This window comes from Strongylocentrotus purpuratus, unplaced genomic scaffold (assembly GCF_000002235.5).
Source record: "Strongylocentrotus purpuratus isolate Spur 01 unplaced genomic scaffold, Spur_5.0 spur5_scaffold_1, whole genome shotgun sequence".
NCBI lineage: Eukaryota > Metazoa > Echinodermata > Echinoidea > Camarodonta > Strongylocentrotidae > Strongylocentrotus > Strongylocentrotus purpuratus.
The window spans coordinates 40929433-40942407 of NW_022145594.1; the positions used below are offsets into that span (position 1 = coordinate 40929433).

Genomic DNA, 12975 nt, shown 5'->3' on the forward strand with positions numbered 1-12975 from the left:
AATTCAATTGAAGTGGCTATAGATTTAATCTTCGCTCGGAAATCATCCTTTTTTCTTTCTCTTCTTTTAAAGTCTGTATTTTATCTTCGTTTAGGATCAAACTGACCCTGTTAAATTTTTCATTCTCATGTTGTAACCTGGTCTCTGTCGTATATCGTCCACATAATAGGCGAGGTGACTTAGTCCCCCCGCCCCCCCCCCCCCCCTACCCCCCATCTCCCCAATCCGTTTCGCACTCTACTATGTTACTGTACATAGAGTGAAATTATATCTAGTCTAGACCCTATTTAAAAAAAAAACTTTAAACAAATCTCACTATTTTATTAGAACTTTAGAAGCCTATAATGTCGATGTCGCTTTTTCAATCTAGTCAGATCAACACCAGTGCCGCAGTATACATGCAGTGCAGTGCAGCTAGCTGCTGAGCGCCCGCTTGTGATAAAAAAAAGAACGTCGACCAGCTCCTGACATTTTTCTTAGGTTTGTTTACCATGACAACACTTGACTGACTGAGAGCTCACGAAAACTGTTTCCCCCTGAGGTATTAGTGTTGTTTTAAGATAAATATCACGATTCATGACGGGCTACCGATGTCTAGATTATCGTCCCCCAAAGAGCAGACTTGGTCACAACTTCAAGAAAGGTGAGTGTCTGTTTGCTCTCTGTTGCCCCACGTATTGAAAAATATGCGTGCTGCTCATTCAGGCTCTGCTAGCTGCTTGTAAACGCGATGTACCACTCCAACAAAGCATAGAGAGTCAATGCTAATGCGTATTGACCTCTAGCACTGCACTACGCGTGTTAAAGGGAATGGGTAGTCAGTTTCCATGTGCAGAAGGCCGTAATTCGCTGACACTAGTCTTGGTGGAAATACCATAGGCTAATAGGAGTACAAATATGCGCACAGCGAACCCGTTGGCCAGTCAAGAATTACCCCCTAGACTCTCGGAGCATGCTCAGAGATTCTTCGGGCGAATGAAAAGCAAAGCCTTTCATAAGGTCTGATGGTCATAAAACTCGAGGCTGGTGATTGACAACACCTGTTATTGGGTAAACACCCAAACGGGGTCGAATTCCCCATGAGACCTGACTTCTATGTGACTTTTAATAGACTCTAGTCTAGGCATCATTTGTATACATGAATAGTCAATACACTCATAACACACATATCCAATTGATCCTAGTCATGGTGAATCACGTTGATCAGCTGTGGTGGAGCGTCACTCAACAGTGGTCCATAGGTGATGGTCGCGGAGGGAGGGACATTATTAGTCCAACAATTTATTAAAATAGACCAATATCTAGAACAGTAGAGGTGTATTCCTTTAATCAGTTCATTGGCAAGTTCACTTTACGTCTTTAGTTTTTTTTTAATGATAATAATAATAGTGCCATAGTTTAGTACTTTCAAGGTTCAAGATTTTTTTTTTCCACTGACATGAAAACAATAGATCTACATTCATGGAAAGTAACAAACAAGTTCATCATCAACAAGAATAAATTCATGAACTATAATAAGAATGTTTTAAAGACATTGACAAATGTGGAGGAGAGTCTAATAGAATAAGATTGATTGTTTGATGCAAAACAATGACAGACAATTTAAGAGACCCACATATTTTCTTTTATTTCTTTTATTTTTCCTTTTATTTCATATACATTCCTTTTATTTTATACCTAAATGACAGGGGGAAAATACACAGGGGCTCGGGCGAATTCGCCTCTGAAATGCCAAAAGAGCCCCCAAAAATGTGCATAGAGTTAGGTGTGAAACAAATTAAAGAGTGTTATTTTCATGCAAGCAAGCTTAAAAAGTAGCATTTTTTTCCTGGGCTCATTGCATTGTCCCCTTAAAAATGAAAACTAAAAAAAGTATACGAGAGACAATTGAATATTAAATCTTGAAAAAAGTTGAATAGTAAGTATACAGTAGACTGGATTAGAATTTTCCAACATTTCCTTTTTGGGAACTAGACCTCTAGCCTAGGTCTAATTTACACACTCCTAATCCTATCTTTTATGTGGGTATTCTGAAAAACAATGCTAAACTTCACCTTGTTATGATTGATTAGGCTCTAAGATAATTTGGCAATGACTTCTCCGCCGCATCTGAGTTGCTAATGCATAGTAAGTTAACCCAGATCCGTGATTATATTGCTGGAATTGAAATAAAGAAATCATGAGTTGTTTTTGTTTCATTGTTTAGATTGCGAAAAAGCTGTGAAAGAAAAGAGCTTCCTCTTGGGGCTGGGTTAGACGATGGTACAGCGCCAAGCAGGCGGAGGTCTGTTCCTCCAAACCCTTTACCAAGGTATTGAACATGGAAGATGATGATGATCAATGATGGTGATGATGATCAAGATGTGATGATGTGGTGATGATGATAGTAATAATGATGTTAAAGGGATAGTTGAGTTCTGTTGCAGAGGGCGCTACACAAAATAATTTGTGAGTTAATGAAAAATTGAGTGTCAAATTTGAAAGAACATAATATTTAAATGACAAAATCATCTTTGTTTGATCAAAATCGGTTCAGAGATGTACCACCACAAATATTAGACATTTTGAAAAATTTGAAAAAAAAATGTTAACAAAAATGAAATAACGCCGTATTTTAGCCCATGTCGATGTTTGCTTTTTTGTAAGCATTTTCTTCGTATTGCTTATATTACGCACAACCAGCCGGCCCATGTATTGTTATTTTTAATTTAATAATTAATTAACAGTCACCATGTTTTTTTGAAAGTGGAGCTGAATTGGTATGCTTTTATTGGCTAAATTTCACACATTTTGGCCCAAATTCACAAAGCAAGGTTTGAGCTCAAACCTCCTTCTGTTTCGCCAAACCTCCTTTTGTTATTTACAAACCAGGTTTGTAAATAACAAAAGGAGGTTTGGCGAAACAAAAGGAGGTTTGAGGTCAAACCTTGGTCTGAGCTCAAACCTTGCTTTGTGAATTCGGGCCTATGAGGTCTAAAATTACCTTCATAGCAATTTTAGGTTCTAAAAGGGCACTAGAAATGCCATAGATAAGAATAAGAGCAATAACCATGCACTTTGAAGGCATTTGCGGTCTGAAAACAAAACTCAACTATCCCTTTAATATTAATAATTATGATAGTATTAATAATGATGATGATGATGATGATGATGATGATGATGTTGATAATAATAATAATAATGATAATTTTTATAAACAAAATGAACAAAATAGATTGAAGAAGAAGAAGAAGAGGAAACAAGAAGCAGAAACAGAAAATGAGGTGAAGAAGAAGGAAAGGAGTAGGTGGAGAATGAAAAAGAAGGATAAGAATAAGGAAAAAAAGAAAAAGGAGGAGGAGGAGGCTACTACATGTATATTGGGTGTATAGATCTTACATGTACAGTGTATACATTTTACTTGGATATTTCATAAGTATTTATATAAAAACCTTTTAAAGTGTATCCTAAATGAGATTAAAGAATTTTACCACCTTCCTATTTGGCACTTTTTCTATGATCTTGTGCCAATTATATATCTGTCTCGCTTCATTTTGTAAATTTGATAAATGTATTGCTTCATAGGATTGACAGCCCCTCCCAGCCAGAGAGCCTCCGTCTCACATCGCCTGAACTCAGGGGGAGCCATTACTCCAGGGTTCCTCCTGTCCAAGGTCTCCCATCCCACAGGTATGCTAGAAGGCAATTTTTGCTTCCACAACTACAGTATTGGCCATTGAGGGCAGCACCCCGGCCATGGGTTTATTTAGCTAAGGCACTTCCGGTTCCCATACAAATACAGTAGGCTGAGAACTGGAAGTTTGATAAGTTACAAATTATGATGGTGCCAGCCTAGATCTCAGGGGAGCTCATGAAGCCTGAACGATAGTTTAGCAAAATGACGATTAGTTGACACTGCTTTACATTTTCAATGGAAGCCGGAAGAAACCTTGTCTTATCGTCTTCTCCAGTATCGTATCTGCTCATGTGCTGACCTGCAGGAAGGTTGCCATCTACAGTTGAACATTGTACTGGCGGTAGGGTAAATTGATGTGGTAGCCTGTTAGTTCAATGCGCTATCACATTAAGTCTTTACCAGCTTTGGTTGTCAAATGGAATAAACAGTGCCTTGAAACAGTAGACATTTGGTGCATCTTCAGACAGTGAAGCTGTTAAGAGATCCAGTTGAGATATTAGGGCCTGTTAGATATAGCAAGGAAAGAGCTTACTGTAGGAACTATCGGTTACCAGAGCATTGTACAAGGAGAGCCAGTTTACCTCCAGTTTACCTCCAGACAAACTGTTTTATTAGTTCTGGCATTAGCATTTATGTTATAAGATAATTTAGAGTTACTGCAGGTTGCATTGGTATTCATTGTTGTTTGTTGATTGAATTTTCAGTGCTGATGAATGCTTTCTCTTTTTGCAGACCGCAGTCGGACGATAGACTCAGTTTAAAAAGTCACAACTCAGAAACAACTCCAGAGCCACCCCTTGCCCCTCAAAGTTATGCAGCTCCCCCCTACATCTCAAATGGAACAGCCCACTCAGCACCAGAGCCATCATACAGAGAGGTGCCAGCCTGGGACCAGTACACTGGCAGGCGGGCGGGGACAGAGAGGAGAGAAATGAGGGACGGGAGGAGAGGGAAGAAGTACTATGTGAGGCAGGGTAGTAGAGGTTTTGAAGATGATGCAGAAGAGCTCATCTATGCTAATCATCTCGAGACGGTGGATGCAAGGAGGAGGGACCGGTATCCTGATAGCTGGAGCAGGGGTGAGGGACCTAGACTGGTGGAGTATGATGATGTCCTTGGCCCAATAGAACTGCCAAGGGTTCCAACACAAAGACAGGTAAGGAATGTCTTACTCTCACCTTAATAAGGGATAGTTTTAGATGAAATGCCTGTGGGTGAGGGGGCCATTTTCAAATAAGTCTACATATAAGATTCATTAGGGTAGTGGAAAAGAAAAATTAGCATTTGGGGATGGCAGAATGAAGGCCGCCAAGCAGGCATGCAAGCTGGCACCTCTCTGTATGCTGGCTTGATGATGATTCACAGCATTTGTATGGCGCCATCTATCTGTTTAAAAAACATTCAAAGGTGCGAGCTCCTCCAATAAAGTTAGCATTTAAATGTCTGAAGGAAGATGTGAGTTTTTAGTGAAGCTTTGAAGTGGTCAAGGTTGTGAATTTCGCGAATAGATAATGGGAGGGAATTCCACAGGCGAGGAGCAATAGAGGAAAATGCTTCTGTGCTGATTGGGCTATTCCATTTGAGATGAAGGGGGGAGCTGCATAACTTAGAGAGGCAAGCAACAAAAACCCAACCCAAAGCCCTTTTTTGGAAGGGGGTTCAGACTGAACTTTTTAGTGTCTCCTTACATGAGTCGTACGTTAAAATTGTAGATCTTGGGCATCCATGGGTCCCGGGCGTTTGTTAGTGTCAAGCCCTGCCCCTGGCACTGTACTGGTCTTTCCATTCCTGCCCAAGAAAACTTGGGGCTTGATCAGCCTTTCGCCATCTCTGATCCCACGAACCTAATCAATTAAATGATGAACAATGGTCCTCTCCCTTTTTGAGAGTAATTAACAATATCATTCTACCCCTTATTGAATTTTGCCAATTAGCGGGGATCCTACATTGAAGTGAGTCACTCGTCAGTTTCCATGTGCAGAAGGCCATAATTCGCTGACACCAGACTTGGTGGAAAAAACATTAATGGGAGTACAAACCCATTGGCCAGTCAAGAATTACCCCCTTATCTCTCGGAGAGAGTAGAGCTTCGGATCCCGCTTCGGATCGGGTGAGGGAAAAGCAAAGCATTACATAAGGTCGAATGGTCAGGCTAGCCCTGGTGATTGACAACATCTGTTATTGGGTAAACACCCGAACAGTGTTGGATTCCCCATGAGAGCTAACTACCGAGTGTCTTTAATGTGTACCATTGTAACTTCAATTCAATGTCATGTCTCATACAATATTTAGGAATCCAGTGCTGTAGTACGCATGCATGATGAGCTGTTTGCCCGGACATTCTTGGAGTATTTCCTAACAAGCTGTCTCCAAGATGACATGGTCCTTGAAGTTGCTCTCGATGTCATGTCCAGCCTCAGGGAAGAAAGGGTGATTTTTTTTCCCTTTTTTTCTCTCTCTCACATTTTAAAGGTATAGACCAGATCTGGTCATGCGATTGCATTGTGAAAAAAATATTGTGAAATCGATCAGAAAAGGTTGATCATCTACCATATAAATATTGGTGTGTACTGCAAGGTTCTGGAATCATCAAAATTATAAGAAATTCAGCCCAGTCTTGGTAAAGTTACAAGCACTGTACACAGAAAGATGTATGGTACTACCGTACGCGATATGCGATATAATAATTTACCAAATATATCAATTAGTAGGCGGTTTCATTTAATTTTTTGAGAGGGGGCTTTTCCAAAACTGGCCTTTACCTTTAACCCCTTCTGTGGCAGGGAGGGGTTAGGGATGGGATGGGTGAGAAAATACACCATGTTTGTTTCAAGAGAAATTTACGAAGAAGTCGTCAATCCAAAGTGTGGAAATAAATTGATTGAAACAATTATGATGATGAGAATAATAAAAACAAAAAATTATTTCCGTCACTTTCTAAGATCTAAAACAACAAATTTCATGCCTGTAATAGGAAAATCAAGGAGAAGGATTTTTTAAAGAAGTCGTCCATCTCATAAAAGGAAATCGATTGGTAGAAACAATAATAACAATAAAAAACAATGACAATAATAAAGTCATTCCTGTCGCTTCGCAGGATCTTGAACATCAACTTTCCTGGCCTGTCCTAGACATTGGAAGAGAGATTCTTGAAGATTTTCTAGAAAAAAAGGTCGTCCATCCCATACTAGGAAATCAATCGATAGAAACAATAAAAATGTCAAGACATTGATCTACATTTGCCACACCCAATCCAGGTGATGTAAATGGGTACCTTGGCAGGAATTAATTCCTTGAAATGCTAGAGCATCGTAATGGCAGCCGTGCTAAAGCCAAGGTAATAATCGGGAGCGCCTTGAGTTTCAAGTATGACAGATACAATCACTATACAAGAACCCAGTATAATTATTATTATTATAACAATGATGAGAACAATAATAACATTATTTTTGTCGCTCCTCAGGATCTTGAACGTCAGCTTTCCTGGCCTGTCCTGGACATGGGAAGAGAGATTCTTGAAGAAGTTGTTCATGAGAACCTTCGAGATTTGGCCTTCGTTGAACTCAGAGCATCTATCAAGGGGTGAGTGAGTTGAGCATGTCAGGAAATTTCTTTGGTAATATTTCTTCGTCACAAATGTGCTTCTGTTTGAGAAAATATGCGCATGGAGGAATAAAAAGCATTTAAATAAAATACATATTTTAGCCAAATATTGCCCACATTTTTAGTATAAAGTTTGTTTGGGTTTTAGCGTTTGAATTTTTTGTCATTTCAACTCTTGGGGTGACTTGTCGTAATGGACATTGGGTACCAGATGGGTCCTTTCTACTGTCAATAGCCCTTTTGCCAATGGCATCACTGAGCCACAAACAATTAGTTCCTGTTTCATTTACTGTAGTTGTTAATTCTCATCCACCATAATTTATGTTCATACCATGTTATGCTTAACTTGGAATTAAAACATGAATACCCCCCCCCCCCCCACGCCCCTAAAAAAAAAGAAGAAGAAAAAAAAGCAGTACTTCTTCCCAGATCACAAAGCTACCTTGAAAATTTGAGAGTATGATATACTGTGTTTGCGTCACAAAGCCTTCATTGCAAAAAGAAATTCCTGGAGAATCTTATTGCCAACTCTGGGGGAGACGGATAGGCTGGTGTGAAAGTGTGAACTCAAGATGGAAAGCAGAGAGAGAGATAGAGACAGAAGATGGTAGGGTTACTAAAAGCTGTCTTTAGTGAACAGATCCAAGTTCTCTGCATAACAAATTGCCCGTTACATTGCACCTATGAAAAGTCAAATGCAAGTCCTAATTATTATGTCATCTTTATTGGTTGAAAGTCGAACTGTGTTTAACAATTTGTGAGCTGTGTTTAAAGTCTTAATGCAACCCTTTATGCCAGAGAGCCCGAAATTGACCTTCAATGTTCTACTTTTCCTCCTACGCATTAGATTCTGGAGCATGGTTTTAGAGACACCCTCCATCTACAAACCCATCGCTAGAGACCTCCTGAGGGAGGTGATCGACGATGAGGTAGCGTCCGTCGTACCTGAAGCCATCTCGGAGCTCGTCACAGAATACTTCGTCCAGAAAGATGTAGTGGTGGACTTCAACGTTATGTGTGATGAGGTCATTGCAAGCCTCCTGCCAGACATAGTAAGCATGTAGTAAGCTTGTAGTAAGCAACTAGTAAGCATATAGTAAGCACGTAGTAAGCATGTAGTAAACATGTAGTAAAGTATGTAGTAAGCATATAGTAAGCACGTAGTAAGCATGTAGTAAGCACATAGTAAGCATGTAGTAAGCACGTAGTAAGCATGTAGTAAGCACGTAGTAATCACGTAGTAAAGTATGTAGTAAGCATGTTGTAAGCACGTAGTAAGCATATAGTAAGCTTGTAGTAAGCACGTAGTAAGCACGTAGTAAGCACGTAGTAAGCATATTTCTATGTATGAATTGGAGGTGTAGGTGTAGGTGTCGTGGCATAGTGGTTCATTCACTTGACTCTCAATTCAAGAGATGAAGGTTCAAATCCCAGCCCATTACCAAGCTCTTTGGCAAGACATTAATCCACATTTGCACATTCTCCACCTAGGTGTAAAAGGCAACTGCTGTGATAATAAGAGTACTTAGGAAGAACAGCTAAATTGTTATTTGCACTGTATCAAACTGTATCAAAATTGCTGGGTGTTGTGAGTTATTAAGTCAGAGAGAAAGCCTGATTAGCGACGAATTGTAGGGACATCATGCCCAGGGGCGTACGCAGGGGGGTGTTTTGGGGGTTCAAACCCCCCCCCTTTGGTATTTTAATGTATGTAAACCCCCTAAAAAAACCTAAAACCCCCCCCCCCCTTTTTTTTTTTTTTTAATTAAAAAAAAAAAAAAAAATTATACCCACGGCTAACCTAAATAAGGTGACCTTACCCCCCCCCCATACGTAAAAAAATGTCAAATTTTGAAATTTTGAGACCAAAAAAAAAAAAAAAAGTGTCCGCTTACCCCCCCCCCCCCCCCCCCCCCCCCCCCCCCCCCCCCCCCCCCCCACTGAGCGACTTTTCGGCCGGCGCGATTTTCACATTTTCGGGAGCAAAATATTTTAAAACCCCCCCCTTGAAAAAATCCTGCGTACGCCCCTGATCATGCCAGTCACATGTCTGGCTGGTAGCTGACTTGGCATTTTCTCTAATTAGAAGTTGAATTGTAATGTGTGTGGTACTCTTAATGTACATTTTATGAACAATTACATGTTTATATCAATAAATATTTCAGTTTAGGCAGATTACCCACTGAAATTATGGTAATTAATAATATAAATGTACACATACAATAACAATGCATGGAATGGAACCCCACCTATTTGTTTCTACTACTTACTTTTTCACTGCACCCCATTTAGATTCTTGAGGCTGTATATGATGAGAGCATTGAATCGCTTGTGGAAGGTATCATCCAAGATGAGATAGTCTCCCTTGCCAGCAGTTTTGTGGAGGATTCCTTTGCAACCGGCAGACCTAAACTCCCAGTCAGCCCGGTGCAGAGACTACAGGATCAAAGTGAGGTGAGATTGACATTTAAAACAAACTAAATTAACTTCTTACAAATTGACTAATCAGTCCTAAACTTATAATGTAAGAAAAACGCTTGCACTGTTTCATGAGAATCACAAACGTGTGTATTGCTGATATTCTAACTCTCCATCTAACAAGAACCCACTATTATTATTATTATTATCATTCAATTTAGTAAATAAGCATTAAGTTGTGAAAATTCAATCCCCAACCTTTTGCAGCAGTATTGTAGTTGAAATCATTTAGTGGCCTTTGCCTTATCCTGTGATTACTAATCTGTACATAAAGAATAGAAATTAATATTTTACATTTGCCTTGTTTTTCTGAACTTATGGCCTCAACTACATCACTGTTTTCCAGTAATCCATGTTTCAAAATTTCAAATTTACTTCTTTCACTCAATAAAACAGATTGAACTTGAACATCATTCAAGTACATGTATACAGTGATATCAAATCGAACAAAATATTACAAAACAAAGCATTAACTATATATAAATTATATAAATACAGAGTAGAACCAAAAATAGATAGAGAACAGAGTGAAAACCAGCATTAAAGATTGAAAATCTTAGTTGTACCTGTCCAAGCAAGAAGAAGGAGAAGAAGAAGAGGGGGAAATATAATTTGAGTTCAGTTGCTGTGCTTTTCTGGGACTAGAGTATGTGAAGGGCTAAAGAAAATTTGACAGGTGTAATTAGAAAGGAATAAAGGAGAAAAGCAAATGCTGCATGAATAACCCAATTCCAATACTTCAATTGTTGGTAAGATATATATATTTACTTGTCCCATTCCTTTTCCAGATCAAGGCATTAGCTGACACCTTTTTGCTGGATGCAGCCATCTTTGAGAATATGTTGGCAACTCGTCTCCTCCCCAACCAGCAAGTGTGGACCGATGAAGAGTATTTGGACCTTTACTTGGATTGTGAGTACAAGTTGAATCTTTATAGTATGAAGAATTTTTAGATCTTTTGATATGCAATGGTAATTTTAATTATTACAGGCTTCTTAAAGTTTGTTTACAAGTGAAAGATACCTCCTAGTGCCATTATTGTACATATTGAGGGAAAAGTAACTATTTTTGTTAACATTTTGCCTACCATATGTGAATTTGAAGATGCTGTAATGGATTTTCCCAAAGTTCATTTCAACAGGCTCTTTTTGTTCAATCTTTTTCTCCTGTTCATATGATTTTCAAAGTCTGTTTCCTTCTTTAGGGCTCTGACGAAACATCCATCTAACTGATTGAGATATCAATATAAATACCACTAACCCCTCCCTCCCCATTGAAGTTAACGTAATAAGTGCACCTCCCGCCTCCCCTCTCATAGCTTTTGAATACAATACACACTCAGTCAGATACAATTTCAGGGATCAGATTCTCTTTCAATGCGCTACCTAATAGTTCAAATATTTTAAGCAATTTCAGATATAAATTTTTGATGACTTGTCACAGGACTAATCCACTACTAGGTCCATAAAATATCCTTTCTATGAATCTGTCTGTATAACTTTTCTAGAAGAAATAATCTCCAACTGTCGTTGTAGTCTGTGGATCGCAAGGTTCACAGTTCAAGGCCTGCCGTGGCACTTGTGGACTGTGGATCGCAAGGTTCACGGTTCAAGTCCTGCCGTGGCACTTATGTCTTTTGGGAAGAAGATGGTAATCTACATTTGCCAAACTCCTCCCAGGTGAGGTAAATGGGTAAATGGGAAATTCAATGAATGCTTCAGCACCCTTTCATAGTAGCTAAGTCCTTGGTAATACCATGATTGCAGGGCTCTTCGGAATAACAGTATTAATAATAATGAGGCTACCCTGGGTAAATAAGACATATTACAATTATAACTATTATTGTTATTATTATTCTTTTTATTATTGATTTAATATATCTATTTTGTTGTTAAGCTCTTCTTTTGGATCAAGTACTTGGCCAGCAGTTGGAGGTTGCAAAGAGAAGAGACTACACGGAACATTGTCTTCCTCTCAAGAGGTTCCATGAAAAGATCACGACAAATTTGGTAAGTAAAACTGTCCGCCACTTTTTAGGGTTACATGCTAATGTCAAAGGTCAATTGAGGTCATAGGTTAAAGTTTACCAGCAAGACTCTCTTGTGACAAATAACTTGGCAACCGTCAATCTTTTTATGACCAAACCTGGGTTAGAGATGCACTCTAATTGCAACCAAACATGGGTTATTAATGCATTAAGGGTACCCACATGTTCTAATGACGTTAAAGGTAAAGTCCTAAGGATATAGTCTTGTCAGAAATAGGGGTCCCTTTGCAGTTTTCATTAAAAAAATAATGAACATGAAAAAAAGTAATAAAATTTGCCCTAACTTTTTTTGTTTTTTGCTGTTTTGTTTATTGAATTATAGTACGATGGTGCAAGGGGACCCCTATTGCTGACCAGCTTAATACGTGCACCTTTATAAATGTTACTTTTATTTTTTATCGTCTCTTTCATCTTCAGGCGATAGACGTCGTCTTGGAAGAAATGACGGGGCACCTAGATGAAGACATGGCTGAAATGGATGAGTATGAAGTGGAGACGGACAGAACGTTGAAATTTGAGTCCCCATAAATCCTGCAGTGATGGATACCCCATTAAATATCTGGGATTTTCTTTTAAAGCCCGTCTGTACTAGTTTACAGGAGGGATTAGACCACCCTGCAAGGTCACTGACAGGTGGTTATCTCATCAAATCAGCTCTCAATTAACATAAGCAAAAGAGGATCATGGGGGACCAATGGTCACTGATTGGGCATTGTTTTCTATGTAGAGGGAACAAGTAGCTACAAGTAGTACAGTGGGCCTTTAAAGGTGATTGAGTGGGGATTTTGGTTATGGTGTTTTCTTAGTCTGTTATAGAGTTTATTTATTGAATAAAGTGCTCTTGTACTTTGGCGTTCTTGTGCAGGTTCAGAAATGTTTTGATAAAAGTAAATTTATTTACCTATCTGTTTTTAATGTAGATTATGATAATGAGAAATCTAGAAAAGTTTGGATTTTATCAAAAAAATCCCTGTGCATTAGACACATTTCTATATTTTACTAAGCATGAATTCAAATTTTGCATATGTGAGGGAGATGTAATGCAACAAGATGTTTCCTGAATAGTGCAAAGTACATGGGTTGTGGCTGCGTGAATTTTAAAAACAAAAATAGATGCATTTATTTTTTTCTTTCTAAAGAATGACCAGAACTTGAGCACAAAATTTGATCA

The 12975-nt window shown here is 38.8% G+C and overlaps 1 protein-coding gene across 1 annotated transcript; it reads left to right on the forward strand.

The window, feature by feature from the left end:
• Nucleotides 1–455: 455 nt before the first annotated feature.
• On the forward strand, nucleotides 456–12466 carry LOC115921125. The gene is made up of 11 exons (XM_030978238.1): nucleotides 456–643; nucleotides 2207–2311; nucleotides 3565–3669; nucleotides 4409–4832; nucleotides 5969–6106; nucleotides 7140–7258; nucleotides 8127–8331; nucleotides 9572–9733; nucleotides 10546–10669; nucleotides 11654–11766; nucleotides 12222–12466. Exons 1-11 carry the CDS (start codon nucleotides 591–593, stop codon nucleotides 12330–12332), a joined length of 1659 nt encoding a protein of 552 aa, XP_030834098.1. The 5' UTR covers nucleotides 456–590; the 3' UTR covers nucleotides 12333–12466.
• The last annotated feature ends 509 nt before the right edge of the window (nucleotides 12467–12975 follow it).

What these genes read in the sequence shown, in the direction of transcription:
- LOC115921125 (XM_030978238.1), top strand. Translation starts at nt 591, where the DNA reads ATGTCTAGATTATCGTCCCCCAAAGAGCAGACTTGGTCACAACTTCAA. An exon ending in GGGTTCCAACACAAAGACAG is followed by an intron (nt 4,833 to 5,968) that starts GTAAGGAATGTC and finishes TACAATATTTAG; the next exon opens with GAATCCAGTGCTGTAGTACG. An exon ending in CTCAGAGCATCTATCAAGGG is followed by an intron (nt 7,259 to 8,126) that starts GTGAGTGAGTTG and finishes CCTACGCATTAG; the next exon opens with ATTCTGGAGCATGGTTTTAG.